Source organism: Grammomys surdaster, unplaced genomic scaffold, assembly GCF_004785775.1.
Source record: "Grammomys surdaster isolate TR1022 unplaced genomic scaffold, NIH_TR_1.0 66, whole genome shotgun sequence".
NCBI lineage: Eukaryota > Metazoa > Chordata > Mammalia > Rodentia > Muridae > Grammomys > Grammomys surdaster.
Genome location: NW_021604568.1, coordinates 3908463 through 3933114, shown reverse-complemented (window position 1 = coordinate 3933114; position 24652 = coordinate 3908463). Strand labels below are relative to the sequence as shown.

Below are 24652 nucleotides of genomic sequence, written 5' to 3'. Positions count from 1 at the left end.
AGGTAGGTACTGTAACTGCCCACTGATAGCTCTCCACTGTCATGTTATCGTAATCCTCATTAATTGGACTTTTACGAAAGGAGCAGTAAGATAAAAATGGTGTTCTGGAACATTGTATATGAGGAATATGTTTAGAAAAAACAACAAGCCAAGTACAGACATTTTAGTAATATTTTCAGTAGACTCACTGGAAGAATTAGTTTCAGTATTTCATATATACCTTTGAGGACAGGAGAAAGAACAGGAAATGGTTTAGTTGATTGGTGTATTGGGTGCTGATGGTGCCCAAATCAACAAGAATAATATTTTCTACTCTGCAGGAGCTTTCCATTTCAGAGAGAGATGGACATAGGAACAAAGTACAGCTGCGCATGGAGGCATCGCTTGTAATCCCAGAACCACGGGTTCTGAGGCAAGAGGATTTTGAGTTTGAGGCCTGCCTTGGTGGCCTTCATATGGTGCTCAAGACCAGTGTCAGTTACATAAGAAGACCCTGTCTCAGAAATAAACATAAGTACAGTTTGATACCCTAGACACTGAAAGATGTCTTAGGGTTTTATTGCTGTACAGAGACACCATGACTCTTATAGAAAGAAAACGTCTTTTATAGGAAGCTTTTATAGAGCAGAACATTTAGCTGGGGCTGGTTTCAGAGTTTTAGTCCATTATCATCATGGAGGGAGGCGTAGTGTCGTTCAGGCAGGCACGGAGCCAAGAGTTCGACATTTTGACCCACAGGCAGCAGAAGGGGACTCTGTCCCATATTGGATGCAGCTTGAGATAGGAGACATCAAAGCCCACTCCCACAGTGACACACTTCCTCCAACAAGGCCACAGGCACTCCTACAAGGCCACACCTCCTAATCGTGCCACTTTCTGTGTGTCAAACATTCAAGCCCATCAGTCTATAGGGGCCAAACCCATTCAAACCGCCATATCAGAGAACTTTGCATAGGGGTGTTTGAAAACCTAGTTCCATGGAATCCATTAAAGAAAGAATATAGAAGCCAGGCCTGGTGGGAACACTTGGGAGAGTGAGATAGGAGGATTGCCTTCAGTTCAAAGCCACTATGGGCCATAGAGTGAGAGCCTTTTTTAAACAAAAGTATATGGACTAGAGATACAACTTAGTAACATCCGTGCCCAAGGTCCTGGGTTCTATCCTCAGTACTACAGATTCTTTGATGTAATGGACTTGAACTTGTACAGTTCGCAGCATTCTCCAGAGGTCCTAGAAGCTGCGACCTGCGTGTTGAGGAGCGGCTTCACTTTGTTCACGTACATCGATAGTGCTGTATATGTTAGTCCTTCTGCTTGGAGAATCATGATTCACATTAGGAATCCAATTTATAAGCTCCAAAAAGTAAAGAAATTAGTGTTTTCAAACTTTATTCCTGCCTCATTTTTCCAAATACCAGGGACAGTAGACTCATATTACCTAATATGTTAGTTCGGGTTTTATTGCTGTGAAGAGACAGTGTGACCAAGGCAGCTCTTACACAGGAAAACAGTTAATTGGGACTGGCTTTCAGTTTCAGAGGTTCAGTCAATTATCACATGGTGGGACATGGTGGCGTGCCGGCAGACAAGGTGCCAGAGAAGGAGCTGTGAATTCTATATTTTGACCCAAAGGCAGGAAGGAGAAACTGTGTCCCATAGTGGGTGTAGCTTGAGCTTAGGAGACCTTAAAGCTTACCCCTAGAGTGATGCACTTCCTCCAGCAAGGCTACACCTAATAGTGCCATTCTCTGTGGCCTAGCATTGAAACACGTGAGTCTATGGGGGGTCATCATACCCAACTTGGTCTCATTTAAAAACAAAAAACATCTTTTTATTGTTGTTTGGCAACTATAAATTTCCCAAGAGAATATTCTCTGTGAAAAGATTGAATTTCTTGGAGTAGGTGAAATATAAACTAAGGAGTTGAAGGATCTCTTGTGGTTGGTTGGGACCTCTATCAAATAGATAATTTTCTCCCTCATTCATACCAGAATTTAGGGCTCATTGTCTTTGTTGTGATAACACTATATAGGATGTAACTGTCAGATACCTGTCTGGTCTGCTTATAACAAAACTGAAAGGAGTGAGCCTGGTGGGAAAGCTAGCTTGTAGTCTCTCTTAGCCCCAGCTCTTCACTAGAAACAGTTTTACCTTTTGGCTTTCTTCCTCCTCCTGGTTCCTAGTTGAGACAATTTCACCTAAGCTAAGCCTTGCTCCCGGCTTCCCCTTTCCTCAGTCCTTGGTCCTTTCTCACTAGTCACACAGCTTTTACCACACCTTTGGCTGTGTCAGTGATGTCACATCCGTGACGCTCTTTGGAATTTTTAACATAGTATAGCCTTTTTTCTTCTGACTGCATTGTTGATGTTGCCCGGATATGATGTCTGGCTGTTTCTTGTGATGTGCATAGGATAGTTTAATTTTCAGTTAGAATCAGTGACATTACTAGTCTCAGATAAGAGGTCTTTAGTTTGTATTATAGATGTGTGAACTGATGTACTGTTCTTTGGATGATTTTCATGTCATTTGAAATGTAAAGATTGGGATCTAGTTTTAGAGGGATTTGTTTGGTTTTGTTATACAGTAGATCTGGTCATATAAAAAGTATTTCTTTTGTTTTGAGGCTAGGGAGCCCTGAATTATCTTCTTCATATTGTTTATCTGGAATTTAGGTCCCTTGTTTGTTGTTTTGACTAAGTTTGAAAAAGGACTTGTTGGAGATCTTGATATATTTCTAGTATTATGTTGGATACAGTAGTATGTTGGATACAGTATTCTAAAGTATTAAGTAGTATATCTAATCCTCTGAAGAGACTTGTTGTAGGATCTGCCTCAGTCAGTTTTTGCTTATATATTATGGTGTATTTGACAGTCAGTTTCAAATCATTGGTATAATAGTATTATGGTTCATGTAACTAACATTGGCTAAAGAGCTATGAATAGTATGTTTAATAAGTTAAGCTAAAAAGAGTGTTATTTCCCTGGGTTGACATTTTTTTGATTGTAAGTAAACCTGTAGAAGAACCTAATTTGTCTATATTTTCTACTTTGACAGGAACTTGATCTCAAAATAGCAATTAAGTCTTGTCGATTAGAGCTAAGTACTAAAAACAGAGAGCGATGGTGCCATGAAATCCAGATCATGAAAAAGTAAGTGTATGCTATGACTTAGGCTCTTCAGCTCTGCAGCCCAGACAATTTTCAGTAGCCAGGGAAAGAGGTCAGGGGTCCACTTTTCTCAATACCTTTTTGGGAATGTGATTTTTGTCATTAAATATGTGTGTTCTATTTTAGACCGTCTGTCACACTACAGCTAAGGAAGTTATAGTTTACATTAGCTAGATAACACTCTCAACCTGGCTCTTTAAATGTTGCTTTTGAATATTGGGCAACTTTGTGACTAGTATATAAAAATTTCTTTTTGTATTTAACTTTTGTTAAATAATACATTCATAGTTTTGTAGATAGTTATCCCAAAATTTTATAGCTCAAAACTCTGAATATTTAGTATCTGTAGTTTATGACTGAGTTAACTGTGGTTCTAGCTTAGGGCTTCTCCTGAGACATCACCTTGGCTTGACCAAGGCTAGAGTTTTAACTTCCAGGCTCACTTATGTGGCTGCTGGCCAGAGGCAACAGTTCTTCAGTAAGGGCGCCTCTCTGTAGGAAATGCACACGGTTTAACAGCATGACGACAGGCTTCCCCAGAACAATGCTCTGAATGAGGAGGGTAAGGAAAAAGCTGACATCTCTTCAGAAGTTGCCTTTGAAGTCGGATTTCATTTCCTACTGCATTCTGTTAGAAATGAGTCACTAAGAAGATTATATGTGCTTAAGGAGAAGAGAATTGAGCTTTTGAAGGGACAGTGGATATATTTTAGCTTTAATAGTATGCCCCCACAAGTAATATGCTTTACAGATGGATCATTCTTGTAGTTGTCGGCACACCTCTGTTTTGTGTATTGCCCTATTCTGTAGATAAGAAGGAAGAAACAGTCACACGGCTGGTAGGCTGGTACTGGAGTTGAAGTGAGCATTTTCTGACTGAGTTTTGTGTCCAGCTCACTTTATTTTGACTTTCAAGCTTGGCAAGGTGGCAGAGCCACCAGGAAAACCTAATAATGTAAATTCTCAGATCCTGTAATCAGCACTAGTTTCTTTAGTTCCTGAGACAGGAGATTCTGTACTGTTTTAGGGTCTGTTACATTGTGATGATGACCACAGAGATTAAGATTGTTATGCTAAAAACCAACCAACCAACAAACAAACAAACAAAGAAGAAATGAGGCTGAAGAAGGAGATAAACAGTTAAGAGCACTTATTCCTCTTGTAGAGGGCCCAGGTTCATTTTCAGTTTCTAGTCCCCACACAGTAGCTATCTCTAACTCGATTTCCAGGGGATCCAATGCCTTTTTCTAGCATTAAAAAAATTTAAGAACTACTGAAGTCAGTAAATAATGTGATTCATAATTATTGAAGCAAACATATTTGTATTTAAATTTAAAACTGGAAGGAAATCTGTTTATTAGATTTTTAGTATTTCTCAGGGTCAGATTTAAGTCTTCATTGACAACCTACTTGTTACTTAACCAGTTTGTGTTTCAGTTTTCTCATGAATGATCCTGTTTTGTTTTTTTGGTTTGGTTTGGTTTGGTTCAGTTTGGTTTTTGTTTTTTTGAGACAGGGTTTCTCTGTGTAGCCCTGGCCGTCCTGGAACTCACTCTGTAGACCAGGCTGGCCTCGAACTCAGAAATCCACCTGCCTCTGCCTCCCAAGTGCTGGGATTAAAGGCATATGCTATCACTGCCCGGCTATGAATGATACTGTTAGCAACTATACTTGTATTAAGATTATTGTGACAGATAAATGAGTTGATATATTGTAAAGAACATACTGTTTGGCACACAGAAATTTAATAGTAATAATAATGGTATTTTCCTTATAAATTTGTTTGTTTTAATCAGGCAATTCAGAAATTAATAGCCTTTTAACTAAGATTAACTGCAGTACAATCAGAATTTAGAATTTTATAAATAAAACCAATCTTATCTCAATAGTTTCAAATTCAGTCCTTCTTCATTGGAAAACATTTTTTTATTGTAACGTTTTTTTCCTTGTTAGGTTGAACCATGCAAATGTTGTAAAGGCCTGTGATGTTCCTGAGGAGTTGAATTTTTTAATTAATGATGTGCCTCTTCTAGCAATGGAGTACTGTTCTGGTGGGGACCTCCGGAAGGTAGTGTGGATGTTTTGAAATACTGAGATAGTAAATCACAAACATTAGCAGTTTCTGAGCATCTGTGATATGGTCATCGAGAGTAAGAATAGACTAGACAACTGTAACCCTGCCACCCGTTCTGTAAATACACTTTCATTGAAACACAACACTGCGCATGTTTATGGCTGCTTATGAACAGCTCTAGGTTTGAGTAGTGGAACAGAGATTATATATGACTTTCATAGCTTGAAGTACTTAATATTTGACTCTTTACAGAAAAATATTTGTTAACCTTTGTCTTAATGCTTTCTATTGCTGTGATAAAGACCACAAACAAAAGCAACCTGGGAAAATAAAAGTTTATATGTGTACTGATCACAGTCGTTCATTGAGGAAAAGCAAGACAGGAACTAAAGTGGCAATCATGAAGGAACACTGCTTATTGGCTTGTTCTTTAGGCTTGTTCAGTCTGCCTGCTTATACAATCCAGGACTGCAGCCTGCCTAGGGGTGGCATTTTCCACAGTGGGCTGGGCCCTGCTGTGTCAACTGCTAATCATGAAATTATCCCACAGACTTGTCTACTGGCCAGGCTGATAGAGGCATTGCCTCAGATGAGATTTCCTCTACCTTGTGCCAAGTTGGCAAAAAAAAAATCCTAATCACTATATACATCCTAGGTTTGTTTATGGTTTTTTGTTTGTTTGTTTTATGTTTTTATTTGTTTGTTTTTGGCTTTTTTTGAGACAGGGTTTAACTATGGCCCCCCTGGTTGGCCTAAAACTCACTTTGTAGACCAGGCTGGCCTTGAGATCTGTCTACCTCTGCCTGAATGCTGAGATTAAAGACATGTGCCACCATGCTTAGCCTAGGAGGTGGTTGTTTGTTTGTTTTTTAACTGATATTTCCATGCTGGTCATTTTAAATAAAAGTATCAACATTTGTGGAACTTATTAAAAAGTTGTCTTTATTTATTCTGTCTATTTAAATAGAAAGAATATAACCATTCTTTCTATTTAGTTTTAAATGTATCTCTTCGTCAGTATTTTCAATTTAAGTGCTATTGCCCTTGTCTTTACTTCTTATGAGCCTTCTCATAAAGTTTATTCAGCCTCAGTATGGATTTCGGATTATTTTTTACCCTTATATCTCCCGTCATTGTTACAATTTTTGAAACAGACTTTCAGTGTAGCCCGTGCTAGCCTTGAACTCATGGTCCTGCCTCATCTTCCCGTGTGCTGGCCTTATAGACATGCACCAATATGCCCCAGTCCTTTTGATTTCTTTAGTGTGACTTTTTTCACTTGAATATTCTCTAGCAGTATAGTGACTGATGATTTTGCTGTTGCTACTCAGCAGTAGTAGACTTCTTTTTTCTTTTTTCTTTAGCTACTCAACAAACCAGAAAATTGTTGTGGACTTAAAGAAAGCCAGATACTTTCTTTACTGAGTGACATAGGTATGTAACTAATATTAAAATACCATTGTGATTTAATGCCCCTTTGATCCACAGAAACTTCTGTGTGCTGCTTAGAAGTGAAGGAGAACTGTTTTACACTTTACAAAGCACATGGATTTTTAACATCTCTAAAAAAAATGAGAAATATCCATTTCTTATGATGCTAATGAAAACTAGTTCATTTTGGCATTTGTTTCTATATGAAGGGGTTTTGTTTGTTGTTTGATTTTGGCTATGTATTGTTGTCTAATAGATGTTCCAATGATAACAAAAATGGTATGAATCAGCATCTATTTCATCCCTTTCACACCTTTCCCAATACTGATGTAGTAGTTTTGATTATAGAAGAATTGCATCTTTTTTTTTTTAAGATTTATTTATTTATTATATATGAATACACTGTAGCTGTCTTCAGACACGCCAGAAGAGGGCATCAGATCTCATTACAGATGGTTGTGAGCCACCATGTGGTTGCTGGGATTTGAACTCAGAACCTCTGGAAGTGCAATCAGTGCTCTTAACCACTGAGCCATCTCTCCAGCCCCAGAATTGCATCTTTTGGAGAAATAAGTCTTCAAGTTCTCTTGAGATGAAAGTACTACTGAAAAAAAATCCTAAAATAACTATCATTTAGACCTTTAGAGAAACCCCAAAAACCAAGAATTAATTTCCCTATGTGTTTTGGTGTTGCTTCTTTTCCTGGGTCATGGGTAATGAAGTCTAGTTTAAGAATGTGATTTAGGGATTACAGGTATTTTTTCAAAAATCAATCATTCCATTTGCTTTTAATATTGATTCCAATAAATTAAATATATAAATTAAATTATATATTATAATTTTTCAGTGTTTACTTGTTATTGAACTTCTGATGAAGAAAATCTGAATTATTCTAATGATGATGCAGCTGTGATAGATCTTATAAATGTGGGAGGGTGTGGGGGTATTATGGTATGTGTGGTACCTGGGGGGTATTGTGGTATGTGTGGTACCTGGGGTATTGTGGTATGTGTGGTACCTGGGGTATTGTGGTATGTGTGATACATGGGGTATTATGGTATGTGTGGTACCTGGGGTGTTGTGGTATGTGTGATACATGGAGTATTATGGTATGTGTAGTACCTGGGGTGTTGTGGTATGTGTGGTACATGAGGGTGTTATATGTGTGGTACATGGGAGTGATTATTGGTGCATACTCACAGGAGCATGCATCTGGAGGCAAGGGCAGGATGGCAAATGTTCTCATTTTTTTTAACTTGATTGTTTTGAGACAGGATCTCCTACTGAACTAGAAGCTCCATGTTCTGACTAAGCTGACTGACTGACCAGCCAGCTCCTGAGATTTGCCTCTCTCCACTTTTAACTCTGTTGGGGTTACTAGTTATACAAAGTCATCCTTGACTTTTTATGTGGTTGGCGGGGTTTTGAACTCAGGTCCTCAGGCTTTCACAGCACTCGCTTTTATCCACTGAACTATCTCCATAATAGCTCTGGACATAATTTTTGCATCAGTGTAGATCTACTACAAAATATGAGCTAAAAACTGACTGTAGCTAGACATGGTGGCACACACCTTTTATTCTAACACTGGGAGGCAGAGGAAGAAGGGTCTCTGTGAGATCAAGACCAGCAGGCCAGCCATGGCTATGCAGTGAGACCCTGTCTAAGAGAAAGCTGAGTGCATTGGAACATCCTGCAGGCCCAGCCCTTGGGAGGAAGAACAAGAGGATTAGGATCAGAAGCAATCCTCGGCTACATAGGGATTCCATGCCAGACAGAGCACATGAGATTCTGTCTCAAAACACTAGCAATAAAAACAAAATGTGATATGATTTTTTAAACAGTGTTTTCTGTTACTTCACAATACACTTGAAATTTTATTTAGGATCTGGAATTCGATATTTGCATGAAAACAAAATTATACATCGAGATCTAAAACCTGAAAATATAGTTCTTCAAGATGTTGGTGGGAAGGTAGGTGTAACCTAAAGAGCGTTCATGCTTATTGTTGTAGTCTCCCTGATACATTACGTCCTTAGAGACTTTAGTGCCCTTATTAATTATATACGCATAGTACTTTATAATTTTTCTATTGCAGTCTTCACTGAATTAAACTGTAGAGTTTTTTAATTCTAGATTTATTATTGCTGTTGTTCTAGATACATTATTGTTGTTCTTGTTATTATTATCTTATGTGTATGTGTACTACATATGGTGCTAGTGGAGGGCACATGCCCTCTTGGGCATGAGAGTCCATGGGCCTAGAATTACAGATGGCTGTGACCATTGTGAGAGTGATTAGAATTGAACTCAAGTTCTCTACAAGAGCAGCAGGTGCTTATAACTGCTTGGCCAACTGTCCAACCCCTGACTGTAGTTTTGTGGTTACATTTTTTTCTTCTCTATGGAACAGTGGCTTCTTAGAAAAGCATTTGTCTTGCTCATCTCTGGACTAAGAATGTTAACCTAATTGTATAGGAAACTGACAGAGGTTAAATAATTTGATCAAGGTTATATGATTAGCCAGGCATATTGCCTGACGTCTGTGATACCAGCCTTTGGGAGGCTGAGGTAGGAGGGTTGGTGGAAGTTTGATGCCAATTTGGGTTAGACTGTGAGACCCTGTCTCAAAAATTAACAACAGATTACACGTCTGAATAGTGGCCAGGCTGTCAGACTTAGCACTTGTGTTGTTTCAGAGCTCAGGTACTTTACCATCCTCTCTCCAGTTTGTAAAAACATTGGTACCTTTCTTTTTTTAAATTATGTTTATTTATTTTGTGTGCATGCATGTGCTGTAACTTGTATCCACATAACAGGACGACCTGCAGGAGCTAGTTCTTCTCTCAGGTGAAACCTGGGGTTCAAACTCAGGTCATCAGACCTGATGTCAGGCACTTCTATCAGCCGAGCCCTCTCAGTGGTTCACCTTTTTATTTTTTTGCTGTGCTTAGACCCTTATACATGCAATGGGAGCAGTCTGTCACTAAGCTACACCCCCAACCTACCTTCCTTTTACAGATATTTCAACAGTTTAATTCATAGTATATCTTATTCACAGATAATACATAAAATAATTGATTTGGGTTATGCCAAAGATGTTGATCAAGGAAGTCTCTGTACATCTTTTGTGGGAACATTACAGTATTTGGTGAGACAGTATTTCTTTTATTTGATTTTTTAAAATTCTCCTTGTTATTTCTTAAGTAGTTCAAAACAATAGTAACTCTTTTCTTACAATGTTGGCACTTAAAGCAATTTCTATTTTAAGGCCCCAGAGCTCTTTGAAAATAAGCCGTACACAGCCACTGTGGATTATTGGAGCTTTGGGACCATGGTGTTTGAATGTATTGCTGGATATAGGCCTTTTTTGCATCATCTGCAGCCATTTACCTGGTAAGAAATGATGAGAACTTTGGCATAATTAATGGTAATGGAAATTTTTTGGTTGTTTATTTTTATATTTCTTTCTATTATGATGAAATTATCTTTTAACTCAGAATTGGATGAGATTATGTGGTGAGAAACCTTGCGAGTGTTTGTGAGAATCAGGTTGTCAACTAATGTATCTTGTTTTATAGGCATGAGAAGATTAAGAAGAAAGATCCAAAGTGTATATTTGCATGTGAAGAGATGACCGGAGAAGTTCGGTTTAGTAGCCATTTACCTCAGCCAAACAGCCTTTGTAGGTAAGTGTGGAAGATGAGACAGTTTTGAGAGTAGTTGTCTGTTTCATGTAGCATTATCCAGTAGACCTTTTCATGAGGATGAAAGCATTGTCTGTCTGTCACATGAGGTATATGCCTGGCTGGTGGAGGAGAATAGTTAGTGTGACTGAGAAATTGAATTTTCAGTAAGTAGTAAATACAAATAGCACTGTGATTAGTGATTATCCTGTTGGATAATACAGATGTAGAACTGAGACTACTGCCAATCAACGGATTGACTTTGAAGCTAAGAAAACTCACAGAATAAAGAATTAAATGGCTTCCCTGAAGATTAAAAGTTGGACTCATTTTTGGATTTGCCAGTCAGGAAGTGATGCAGGAATTGTGGCTGGTTTTTTAAGGAAGAAATTTTGTTTCTTGTCATTACATGAATTATTTGAAAGTAAGATATAAACTGATACTAATAAGTCATGGCCAGGCAATGGACAGCCTGTAAAGTTAAGTCCGATTAATTGGAACAGAATGATATTCATCTGGTTTTTATTAATTTTTCAGTTTAATAGTAGAGCCAATGGAAAGCTGGCTACAGTTGATGCTGAATTGGGACCCACAGCAGAGAGGGGGACCTATTGATGTTACTTTGAAGCAGCCAAGATGTTTTGTATTAATGGATCACATTCTCAATTTAAAGGTCAGTTTTAATGGGCTGCATTTTAGAATACCTGCATTGACTTTAACAAGTTGAAAATGAACATAAATTTTATTTTAGCTATCTTTTCCTGGTGTCCATTTAAAAATGAATATTGTGTCCTTAAAGTAGATAATTTATTTCTTTAGCTGGGTTTTTCAGTTGTGTAAAAGTAACTTTTATTCACCAGGTATAATTGTTGTCTCGGAGGCCTACTGCTGAAAAACTCACCCTTTGAATCTTTTTCTGAACTCTGGCTTGCTGGTTGTTTAACTGTTCTGGCCCAAACTCTTCTGCAAGCTGACTAATTCAAACTGGTTTCTTTCTGCTTCTGACTAAATTGTAGTGCTTGGCCTCAAACTAGCTCTGGCAATCTATTTTAATCTTCTGGCTTCTTCTCATTCTTCTCACTCTGTCTTCACCTGCAACCTGTCTTTATAAAACTGCCCAAGTAAAATTGCCTCCTCCACTTTCTCTCTCTCTCCCTCTCTTTTCTGTCTGTTTTTGTGAGAGTTGGACATATCGTATCTGTCTCATTCTGTCAAATCTTTTTCTGATTTATTACTTTTGTCTGCCACTATATTAGATGTCACTTTTCAACATGACTGCTTCCATCTACGAACTAACTTTACCTACATTGTTAAGGATTAAAGGTGTGTGTACTAAGGGCATGTCTGTATTCCAGCCAGATCATACTGTAATCCAGAGCATGTCTGCATTCCAACTGGATCACATAGACCTAGAAGGTCTTTGGATGTGATCCCTTGCCAGAGAAGCAATGCTGCTGGATTAAACTTCCTCTACACAGGTGTCTTTGGGATTTCCACTTAGGACGTTGATTGGTGTCATTACCGCTTCATTTCTTTAGATTTACTTGTACTGGGTGTGGCTTGGTGAGAAGGCTCCCACTTGGCTCACATCTGTATCTTGCGATACAACTTACAGTCAGTGCAACATGAACTGCCTCTTCTGAGAAAGTCTTTTTATTTCTGTGTCCAAGAAACTAACACATTTCCCTTTTGCTTTGCAAGTTTCATTTAAACTGATCTGCTTGTAACCACCACATGACTCGTACCTGAATCTCTTAACCTCTCCCTCCCCAGTCAGGACCATCTTGTCACCCACTGCTGCTCATGACATCAAACCCTTTGTCTATATTGTGCTTTGACACATTCTATCCTTCTGCCCAGAATGATCTATACTTTGCACATTTCACCTATGTTGATTACTATATCTTCAGTTACTTTTTCTTTAGGAGGTCTCTGTCACACAATTAGTCACTTAATATTTTCTATGTTCTCTAAGTATTTCTCACCTTTTATCTGCAATTTTTTATTTAAATTTTCTTCCTCAATGCTTTTTTATTAATTTTTGTTTTATTATTTATATATTTATTTTTATTTTCAAATTTCTGTATTATACATTACATTTTATATATTACATATACATTTCTATATAGAAATATACATTTATATATAAGTACATAAAATAAATTAGATTTATAAAATATGTATAATATATACCTATATGAATGAATCATTATATTTGTTATACAATATATTATATACTGTATATAAAATTTATAACAAAATATAAATATATTAAAATAAATTATATTTATACAATAAATAAATATTTGTGATAATTTACTGATTAATTTGTTTTATTAATAGTTGTATATGCTACCATTCAGTACCAAGAGGGCATGTATCAAGTTTTCAGTACATACTTACTGATGTGAATGAGAGGTATAGATAGTTCTGTTATTACCATATGCCTGGAAACAACTTCATTTGCAATCATTTATTACTGACTATATAGCAGAACTTCTTAAACATTTTTTCCATTTTGTCTGAGAAATTTTTCCCTGGCTAGAAAATATAGGTATATACAGCACATGAAATCAGACATTTACTCATAAGGAATTTTATTTTAAAATGTTTCTTTGATGTGCATATATAATTTTACCTTTTATTAAATGTGAAAAATGTACATATTAATGAAATGGATGTGGTTCTTTATTTTTACATAAGAGTCTTGGCTGAGTATTTGATACTACAGGATAGAATATATCATCAGCAAATTTTAGAGTTGGTTGATGCCTTGCTTTTATTATGGTCATTGCTGAGAACGCTCTTCACATAAGTACTCAGTACAAAGTGACAGACATATATTGAAGAACATTGCAGAAATTGGAAGTTCTGTCCTGATCTCAAGCCAAAATTCATTTAATAATTTTTTTAAAAATTTTTTAAAAATCAAGTCTATAGTAAGTACAATCTAACCATAATAATTTGATACTTACTAGATGAGGAATAATGGTAGGAAAATACTAAAAAAAATCTTTGTTTTCTCTAAGTAAACCGTTATGCTTTTATAAGAACAAAAGGTTATATGTACAGTAAAAGATGCTGCAGTCCATGGTATGCAGTCATCTAAGCTCTCAGCTCAGATAGTCCAAGAAGCAGTCATTGGCTTAATGTCAAGGGAGGGCAGTCACACTGTAAACTGCATGCTTTTATGTTCAGAAGCAAGGTTCCAGTGATGTCACACTGTGACACTAATGGGTACCACTGAGAATGCTGTGAAGGGGTATGCATTTGATTGTATAACAGTTGTGCATTCAGAAACGCATACTTAGGGCACCAAATTCTTTGTGACCTGGACATTCAGTTATGTGCTCCTATATATGGGGTCATAACCCACAGTGTAAGGAGCTGAGACCCAAGGTCAGGCTTTAAAATCGGATTGAGAACTCATAAATGTGTAAAGTCCAGTCTCGGCATCAACTCAAAGTAGGGTTTTGAGAGCATGTTGATACTATTCTTAGCTGAAACTGAAGAGATCTGCCTTCTGGTTTTGTTTTTCTAGATCATTACTCTGTATAGCCTGGCTGTCCTGGAATTAACTGTAGCCCAGGATAGCCTGAGCTCAAGAAAGCCACCTGCCTTTGCCTCCCTAGTGCTGTGATTAAAGGCCTGCACCACCATGCCTAGCTTGATCCTGGCTTCTTGTACTGTACCAAAGAAAAATCATCCCTTGGTGTGCAAGCAGTGCAGAACTTGGTTAGCCTCTTTTTTTCTGCGTTGTCTTTAAAAATATTTAGTTGTACACACCTATCCCTCCCTACCTCCCAACTTATACTAATCAACGCATTACCCTGCTTTTTTTTTTTTTAAAGATTTATTTATTTTATGTATGTGAGTACACTGTAGCTGTCTTCGGACACACCAGAAGAGGGCATCAGATCTCATTACAGATGGTTGTGAGCCACCATGTGGTTGCTGGGAATTGAACTCAGGACCTCCGGAAGAGCAGTCTCTTAACCACTGAGCCATCTCTCCAGCCCACCACCCTGCTTTTTACAATCATTATTTTTAGATTTAATTTTTTGTCTTTGTTTTCTAGATCTGTTTGTTTGTTTTTTGAGAGAGGGTTTCTCTCTGTAGCCCTGGCTGTCCTGGATTTGCTTTGTAGAGCAAGCTAGCCTCAAAGTCACAGAGATCTGCCTGCCTCTGCCTCCTGAGTGCTAGGATTAAAGGTGTGAGCCACCACCACATCCAGTTGACTTACTTATTGCATTTATATGAGTGTTTTGCTATGTCTGCAACATCTTCGTGGTGCCTGGTGCTCATCACCTTCCTCTCTGAAGGAGTCTGTGAGCCTTTGCTTGCTGTAGAGTATGGAGAAGGAGTCCATCTCATGTTATTTTTGGTTCATAAACTTCCAATTTACAGCACCACTATTTACCTGTCAGTGAATCTTAGCAAATATTTACCTTCTCTTTATTTTGAGTTGATGGATACCTTTCTCAAAGCATCAATCTCAGGAGGCTGACAGAGGCAGACAGATCTCTGTGAGTTCAAAGTCAGTCTGGTCTGCAGGTCTACATAGCAAGTTCCAGACCAACCATGGCTACATTAGATGAGTAAGGAAATTGTGGAGTACTGTTCATAGAATTTGGGAGGCTTTAGGCATACTTCCTAGGCTGAAACTAGGACTAAATTTTGTAGATTTATTAATAGAGGAAAGAGAAGAGTAGACATGGAAAGAGAAGAGAGATTTATAGGCAGGGTATACACTGAACAAAAATACAGAAACATGAGCTACAAAGCAGCTTAGTGTGATTGGACATTCTTCTAAGGTATTTTTAGATATACTATACCAGGAAGGCATATGCTGTCAGATTTCATAGCAATAAAATAGTTGTTGAAATATTTTTCTTTAAGAAAATACTTTAGAGATTCTAAAATAGTCTATGCTTCAGGTGCTGGAGAGATAGCTCAGCTGTTAAAGAATGTGTGTTACTCTTACAGAGGACCCAAAAATCTCTTCTCAGCATCCACATCAGAGACCTTACAAACCACCTATAACTCCAGAAGGCAGAGGCAGACAGATCTCTTTGAGTTCAAAGTCAGTCTGGTCTGCAGATCTACATTGCAAGTTCCAGATCATCTGTCTGCCTTTGCCTTCTGTGTGCTGGAATTAAAGGGGTGTGCTACCATGCCTAGCATAAAAAAGAATTTTTTAATTTTTTTTTTTTACCGCCTTTGTGGTCCTAATGTAACTATATCTTGAGTCCTTCCTTTATTTTGCTAGTATATTACCTTTTCATCATCCTGAGTGAGGTAACCCAGTCACAAAAGAACACACATGGTATGTACTTACTGATGAGTGGCTATTAGGAGAAACACTTGGAATACCCACAATACAACTCTCAGACCATATGAAGCTCAAGAAGAAGGAAGACCAAAGTGTGGATGCTTCAATCCTACTTAGAAGAGGGAACAAAATAATCATGGGAGATAGAGGATGGGAGGGACTTGGGACGGGAAAAGGCGGGGGGGGGGGGCAGGATTAAGTGTGGAAGGAGATGGAGGAGAAGTACAGAGGGTCAGGAAATTGAACAGAGGTGTGTAGCAGTGGGGGATGGGGAACTGGGGGTCGCCACCAGAAAGTCCCAGATACCAGGGAAGCAAGAGGATCTCAGGACACAACAGGGATGACATTAGCTGAAATACCTTTTCATTCTTAGGTAGTTTCTTCAAATATATCTTTTTTTCTATTACCATTAATTATTTCAAAATTCTGATCTGTTTCTCTCACTGTCCCTTTATGTGAGTGTGAGACTGTTGTCTTGTCCAGCTCTGGCCTTAGGCAGATTACCCCAGGGTCTGGTTGCTTTAGGAGAATAGTACTACTGTTCCTGTGGAAAGAGAAACCCATCTCTTCTATTAGATGATTGTTTCTGAGGCAACAGGAGGCAGAGTTGAGATCTAAGCTCTACCATTCATCAGTTGTGTGATCGCTAACAAACTATTTACCTTCTTAGAAGCCTGATTTACTCCTATGCTAAAAGGGAGATCAGAGGCTCTAAGTACAGGGCTGTTGAGTGAGAGCTCTTTACTCTGTCTGTTTCATTTATGAGATACTTTATAAAAGGGTGCATTTCCTTCTAGGTCTGTTTCTTGAAATGTTTCTTGAAATAAGTTTTTTAAAGTAAAATTTCTATTTTTTTATTTTGTGAGTCCCTAGAACTTCAAAATGTTATTTGTAAAACTAATATTTGGTTGTGCATTGTGGTACATGCCTTTGATCCCAGCACAGGGAGGCAGAGGCAGGAGGATTTCTCTGAGTTTGATGCCAGCCTGGTTTACAGAGTAAGTTCTAGGACAACCAGGACTACATGGAGAAACCCTGAATCAATAAGCCAAAATGCACACACACACACCCAAAAAAACCAACAACAACCAAACAGTCAAACAAGTAACACCAAATCCACAACCTTATATTGTTGTTTAGAAAAACAAATCTGAGCCTAGCTCTTGTAAAGTGTCATTTTGTAAGTATAGAATGTTTTATTGCTTTGGAGAAGGAGTGAGCCTTATCTAGTACCAAAGTAATTCCTGTGCTTAGATTCACCCTTCGATATCTTTCACAGAATTGATATGTGATAAATGGTCAATAAACATGTTTTCTTATTTATGCAGATAGTACACATCCTAAATATGACTTCTGCAAAAATCATTTCTTTTCTGTTACCATGTGATGAAAGTCTTCATTCACTACAGTCTCGAATTGAGCGTGAAACAGGAATAAATACCGGTTCTCAAGAACTTCTGTCAGAGACAGGAATTTCTCTGGATCCTCGGAAACCAGCCTCTCAATGTGTTCTGGATGGAGTTGTAAGTTCCTTGGGGTGTGTAGGGGGAGCTGGGGATCAAGGTCTTGCTATATAGTCCAGAATGACCTCTAACTTCCAATCTTCCTGCCTCATGAAACTGAAATCACAGGCCTGAGCTACCCGCACAGCGCTTTTTTTGTTTTTAGTTGACTAGTGTTTCTATTTATTTATGGATTATGCTATAGTTATTCAATATATGTGTATACTCTGCAATGACTAAACTCTAAGAGAAACAATTTCATTCCCTTGGCTATTTCCATTTCTGTGTGTTGGAACTTGCAAATTCTTTTCCTTTTCTTACATTAAAATATATAACTGTATATTTTATATAGACTGTAGTTATCCTTATGTCCTATAGAAACTGTGGATAAACATGTGATGCACACACATACAGCTAGGTGTTGTGGTGCATACCTTTGGTTCTCCACTTTTGCCAGGTAGATCCCTGTGAGTCCAAGCCAGTCTGGTCTACTTAGTAGGTTCAAAGCCAGCCAGAGCTGTGGAGAGAAACTGTGTTTCAAAAAAGGTTTTTTGTAACTTGTATTTTGTTTCTTCTTATATTATAGATGTACATATTGCATGCCATATAATATAGCCATCTCAATTGTAACTCATAGACTTTATAAAAATAAATTTAAATCAGTATAAAAATATTTCTACTCCTCATGTCCATTACCTCTTAGATTTCCATTCTACCCATCCCATTGACCTACTTTCTGCCTCTGTAGATTGCATGCCTGTCTGGGTATGTCTGTGTGTGGGTATATACATTTATGAGTGTCTACATGTACATATGTGCCTATGGAGGACAAAGATCAACCTCGGTGCCACTCCTCAACAACAATCAGGCTCTCTCATAGGCTGCAACTTATTGATAAGGCTAACCTGGTGTTAACCATGGGTTCTGGGGATCATACTTGAGTCTCTATGCTTATATAACAGTACTGATAGAACTGTTTCCCCAACTAGCATTGTATTTTGAGCTTTATCAGTCATATAGTGTGTGTAAGCATTTTATTCCATTCCTGTTTGGCTTTTTGAAAAAGCCTTGCTATGTAGCCCAGGCTGGCCTCCTCACCCTGTCCTGTGCTAAGATTACTCTGGCACCTAACCTTTTCTTTTTGATTACTACATAGTGTTTTATTCCATGGGTATAGCCTTTTGTGTTTGTTTGCATACATACCTTTGTTGTTGTTGTTGTTGTTTTGGTTCTTAATTGCTAAAACTAGAAGAACTTATTATTTTCTATTTTTTATTAATTTTTAGCAAACAAAATGATGGTGTTTGTTAAGCATTTTAATGTATATTTATTTATCATAATTTTTCATATACCTCCTCATCCATCGTGCCCTTCTTTTGCTGGTCTTCTTCTCCCTAAGCAGTCCCTGTCCTGCTTCATCTTCACATGAATTCCATTACCCCCTCTTCCATACCTTCTGTATTTGTTCTTTTGGGTCTGGTGATTATTTTTCACTTTGGACAATATATCTTTTTTCCCCTAGAGTAAACCTTGGGCCCTAAGTCTATAACGTATGAATGTGAATGCACATTGACTTGGTTCATTACATTTCACAGAAGGAAGTCTGGTGCCTAAGGATTTATAAAATCTTGAGTTTTCAAGAATCTTCACATTTTGGTTTCTTTCTTTTTCAGAGAGGCTGTGATAGTTACATGGTTTATTTGTTTGATAAAAGTAAGACTGTATATGAAGGACCATTTGCATCCAGAAGTTTATCTGATTGTGTAAATTATATTGGTAAGTAGAGTCCAGTTAGTGGCTGAACTTTAATCTTGAAATTACATGATTAGTCGACATGATCTTTTCATGCTTTTGTTTAGTATCAGTATCTGAGGTTTTTATATGTTGTTAAAAGTAGATTTAATGTAGTTTGGGAGGCGTGAAGGTAGATTTAAATCACTATAGCTCCTTCATATAGAAGACCTCCCTTCCTAGGGCTAGGGCTCTGTAGAGAGAATGAAAACCACTATTAGTTAAGCCTACTCTATAATTGTTCCTTCATTATATGTGTTCAAATCTTTACACACACAGCTTATTTTATAAATTTCATGAAGCTCAGCTGGCAGTTCAGGAGATAATAGCTATTTTTCAGAATTAGAAAATCCTGGTGGCCTGTGGAGGAGATGGGACTTGATTTAAAACTTGAAAGAAGTAAAGAATTAGGATTAGTAGAGAGAAAGGGCATATTCTTGACTGGAAAGAAACAAGGTTAAAATAAAAATGTACAAGAAAAATCTCAAGCTCCTTGAGAGAAGCAGTTATGTCAGTCATATGGTCCTTTGAGTTAGAGTCAGGCAGTAGATTCATTTTAGTGTCTATGGGATTAATATTTAGAAAGGAACTCACAATGAATGAAATACAGTGTCCTTGAAAATAGCTTACCTCCCTTACTACCATCTTACAGTACAAGACAGCAAGATACAGCTACCAATTATACAGCTGCGCAAAGTATGGGCTGAAGCAGTACACTATGTATCTGGGCTAAAAGAAGACTACAGCAGGCTCTTTCAAGGACAAAGAGCAGCAATGTAAGTGAGGTTTTTGGTTTTTTAAGCATAATGCCATGTGTATTGTGTACTCACGAATTATTCTTGCCAGGTTTCATTGAGCAGGATTTTGTACAAGGCTAAAATATTGAATATTAAAAAATTGGAAGTAGTAATTGCTGAGTGATCTCAGTTGAAGAAGATTGTTTATCATAGACATCACGGGCAGAAAATAGGTCAGCTATTTCTCATGAATTGATAATGAATATCTAGGTTTTGGAGGTTGGATACTACATGTTTGAAAATTGTTATTCAATGTTTCTGAATATTAATTTTGTTTTGTTTTGCTATGGCTTAGGTTAAGTCTTCTTAGATATAATGCTAACTTGACAAAAATGAAGAATACTTTGATCTCAGCATCACAGCAACTCAAAGCTAAATTGGAGTTTTTTCGCAAAAGCATTCAGCTCGACTTGGAGAGATATAGTGAGCAGATGACTTATGGGATATGTAAGTGTCTGGCTGTAGTCTATTTGTAAGGAATGTCTAGTCTCAAAACCATCTGCTCTTTTGTCTTGTTGACACATAGCCAGTTATTTAAATTCACATCAGAACAACACACAGGGATAACTTAAGTCATCAAACTGTTTCTGTTTTGAGGGTTAGCTCATTGAATCCCTTAATTGAGCAACTTATTTCATAATTGTAGTAAAATTTCTTAACTCTAGAGAAGATGAATAATACAGAAGAGACTTAAGACTGTGAAGTTCAAGTCTTATTTAAAAAGGCAAACAGAGTCTACACTAAGATTATTTCTAAGCAAATATTGTACTGAAATGTGTGCTTCCCCCAATTGGGGTACTGAAATCAAGATCTTAAGATAATGGTAGGAACTCTGGGGAATGATTACGTCACAGAGGAACCTTCGTGGATGACTCGTTTCCTTTAACAAAAGGCTGAGAGAGATTCCCTCTCCCTTTCTGCCATGAGAGAACACAAAGGCAGCCGTCTATGAGCCAGATCGTCTCAAGTTCCAACACTGAAATATTTGCCACCTAGAGTACATTTGGTTTTGTTTTAGCAGTGTAGCAGCTCAAATAGGATAACACAGCCAGGAGAATCTTAAATTAATTTGTTTTTCTGTTTATATGTACATACGTATGTACATACATACATACATACATACATACAATTAATTTCCAAGGTCATGTTTTTTTCTAATCCATCTGCTGTGGAGTTCTAGCTACTGTCTTCTTATTGAACACAGTCTTCTGACTCAACCTTATCTTCCCTCAGATGTGTTAAGGATTTATAAAGAGTTAAAATTCAAATAAACTGAATTTACTTACTTCATGAAACATCTTTTTTACGGAAGTAGGTTCTGTTTATATTTGTATTTGACAAAGATGTGGATATCTCAAAATACCCAGTTAGTGGTTAGAAGTGTCCAGTTAGTGGATATATTTATCCTCCAGCGCCATTTCTGTGTTTGCATATTATAGGCATTCTTGTGAGTGACAAAACATAATTATTTCATTAAAGCATCTTTAACTTGTCATAGGCATACTGTACAACTGTTAACATAGTGAAATAGATCTAGTTGTGCTAGAATATTTGACAATGACTGTCATGTTACTTTTCTCTTGTAGTGAACAAGGCAACTTATAAAAGAAAGCATTTAATTGGGTGCTTGTTTACAGTTTCAGAGGGTGTGTCCATGACCAGCATGGTGACTGGCAGGCAGGCATGGCTCCAGATCAGTAGCTGAGTGCTTATTTGATCCATAGGCAGGAGGCAGGGAGAGCAAGATTGGGCCTAGACTAGCATGGGCTTTTGAAACCTCAAAGTCCACTTCTACTGACAATTCTTCCAACAAGTCATGCCTCCTAATTACTTTGAAACAGTTGATCAACTGGGAACCAAACATTCAAATATATGAGCCTAGGGGGGCCAGTCTCATGAAACCACCACAGTGATAATTAAATTGTGGGGGAAAGCATGCATAGATTCCATTGTCTTCCTTACTTGTAAGAGAATAGAAAATATATCTTGTAACAATCATGTTAGTGAGAACACTTGAAGTAGAGGGGATAGATAGTGTTTTCTTTTTATACTTTTTAATACCTTTTTATTTATTTTTACAGTACTGGAATTGAACCTAGACTCTTATGTTGTTTTTGATACAAGGTTTTATGTAGCCTTGGGTGGCCTGGAACTGACTACATAGACCAGACCAGCCTTAAACTCCCAGAGATCTGTCTGCTTCTGCCTCCCAATCTGGAGTTAAAACATGTGCAGCCAAACTCAAAGCCTTGTGTACTCTAGGCTACTCTTCTACTAAGCTACATTCCTAGCCAACATTTAATTTTTCTGAAACATGTTTATGTATTGCTTCAAGATAAGTTTTTTTTGGGCTGGAGAGATGGCTCAGAGGTTAAGAGCACTGACTGCCCTTCCAAAGGTCCTGAGTTCAATTCCCAGCAACCACATGGTGGCTCACAACCATCTGTAATGGGATCTGATGCCCTCTTCTGGTGTGTCTGAAGATGGCTACAATGTATTCATATACATAAAGTAAATAAATTTAAAAAAAAAAAAAAATATATTTTTTTTTTTTTTGGAGGAGAAAAATACATACTATTCTTCTACAACTTCCATAACAGCTCTGTGGCTTAAAACAACATACATGTAAAAGCTCAGAATTTCAAGGCTAAAATCTAAAAATCAGGGTGCTAGCAATGCCATGATTCCTTTGAAACTTCCTACACCCTAGGATTACCAGCTGTGCGTGCTTCCTGTTCTTTGGCTTATCACTTTAATTGTCATCTAGCATTCTCCTTTGTGTTTCTGTGTCCCGTCCTCCCCAAGTCTGTCCTCTCTAAGGACACTGGAAGAGTCACACTGTGGGAAGGCCTAGCTTAATCTAGTGTGCATACATAGGTGATTAACTTTATAAATTGACCTGTTTCCAGGGAAGTTACCTTCTAAGGTATTGGGCTTAGGAGTATAGGATGCCTCTTTGGGAAAGACACTTCCAGCCCATTATGTATCCTTGAAAGATACGTACAGCAAGAAAGTAGCCAGGCTAATATTTAAAGGTATAAATTATTTAGGGGGAAGCCAATTTAGGCTTGATTTTTTTTTTTCTTTTTCTCTTCATTTCTTTTTTCTTTTTTTTTAGCTTCAGAAAAAATGCTGAAAGCATGGAAAGAAATGGAAGAAAAGGCTATTCACTATTCTGAGGTAAAATCATTGAACTCATTCTGTGTGTTTGATGTCTCCATTAGAAATTATCTTTGATTTTGACATATAAAAATTATTTATCTTTTTATTCCTGAAATTTAGACAAATATCTTGTATATGCTTTGAATAGAGAGAGGAAGGTTATCATGGGCTATAAAACAAAATCCAAAGGCACTGGGTAAACTTTTTAGCTTCCTTAAACTGTGGTTTCCATTATATATATGCATATATGTGTATGTGTGTGTACACATACATACATACATACATACATACATACATATTAGGGGTGACAGTCTTTTCTAATAGGCTTGTGAACATTAAGTGGAAGTCAGTAATGAGATGTATCATTAGTGTTTTTCTTACTGGTTTAAGTAAGATGGCTTTACATCTAGTTTAAATGGGACAGTTCTAGTTATACCTGATGTCTTCTCATATTTATCAATAATACTCTGTTTTATTCTCAAAACTGTATAGGTTTAGAGAACATATACCTCTTGAGGGAGGTGTAGCTCATTCCCTAGGTGGTGTGGTCCTTTCTTCTGCATGTCCATGATCTTGTGCTGTCACTTTCCTTGGTGCCAACTCATACTTAACACTGAGGATGTGAATAGGGCAGTTGGTATTGTGGAGCTGATATTGTAAAAAACGGCCGTGGTTTCCGTGACCACTTAGTTTGTCTTGTGAATGGCACTTCTGTTATTTTGCTTCTCCAGAGGCCAAAGCAAATGCTAGTAGTAGTTGACTGTGGTTAGAAGGAAGATGTAGGAATGTTTTTATTTTTATTCATTCATTCATTCATTCATTCATTCACTCATTCATTCATTTTTTGAGACCAGTTTCACTGTATATCCCTAGCTAGTCTGGAATTCACCATGTAGACCAAGCTGGCTTTGACTCACAGAGATACACTTGTCTCTGCCTCCTGAGTGCTGGGATTAAAGATGTACACCATTGCACCAAGCATAAGGTGTCTTTTATATGAAAGATTGTAAAAAGCATAACAAAGCCCCCACCATAGCTGAGGAGCTGTTAACAGTTATGGCTGCTGGAGGAAGGAGAGTCAGTTTTCTTTAAGGGGATGATCCTTAGTAGTTTGACTATGTCCTGTTGTATGGTCTCACATTCATTAATATATGATCATTCCGTATTGGACCCTGTGAAGTTGGGAGGTGTGAAAGGGAGGCTAGAGGGGCAGATCTGTGAGGAGTTAGGGGGAATACTGGGGAGTAAATATAAAAATGCATTATATACACCTGTGAAATTCTCAAAAGTTCAGTAAGTCATTGCTGTTTTTGTTGTTGTTATTTAAATATTTGTAACCAGTCTAGTGTGCTTTTTACTGTAATCCTAGCACTCAGGAAAGTAAGACAGGAGAATTACAAGTTCAAGAACAGCCTAGGCTGTGTAATGCCACTGTCTGATTAAATAAACAGATGGTTAGCTTTAACAGAATTCCTTGTAGTAAAATAGTCAGTTCTGCTGCTACAACAGCTCATGCTCTCCCTTTCAGACCTGAGCCTTTATTTACATGGTAGCAAGCCTGTCATTTTATTGGTTTGTGTCATATTTTAGGTTGGTGTCATTGGATACCTTGAAGATCAAATTATGTCTCTGCACACTGAAATCATGGAGCTGCAGAAGAGCCCCTATGGAAGACGCCAGGGAGACTTGATGGAATCTCTGTAAGAATG

The 24652-nt window shown here is 37.6% G+C and overlaps 1 protein-coding gene across 2 annotated transcripts in view; it reads left to right on the top strand.

Moving 5' to 3' along the window:
- Positions 1-24652, top strand: part of Chuk (component of inhibitor of nuclear factor kappa B kinase complex) — a 36767-nt gene that overhangs the window by 1154 nt on the left and 10961 nt on the right. For both annotated transcript variants that reach the window (XM_028773707.1, XM_028773701.1), the window contains exons 2-15: positions 3056-3150; positions 5122-5236; positions 6607-6676; positions 8559-8647; positions 9735-9824; positions 9945-10069; positions 10255-10362; positions 10897-11032; positions 17020-17214; positions 18867-18969; positions 19637-19760; positions 20077-20228; positions 22900-22961; positions 24534-24643. In XM_028773707.1, the coding sequence (XP_028629540.1) occupies positions 3056-3150; positions 5122-5236; positions 6607-6676; positions 8559-8647; positions 9735-9824; positions 9945-10069; positions 10255-10362; positions 10897-11032; positions 17020-17214; positions 18867-18969; positions 19637-19760; positions 20077-20228; positions 22900-22961; positions 24534-24643 (1574 nt within the window). The remainder of the gene's footprint in view (positions 1-3055; positions 3151-5121; positions 5237-6606; positions 6677-8558; positions 8648-9734; positions 9825-9944; positions 10070-10254; positions 10363-10896; positions 11033-17019; positions 17215-18866; positions 18970-19636; positions 19761-20076; positions 20229-22899; positions 22962-24533; positions 24644-24652) is intronic.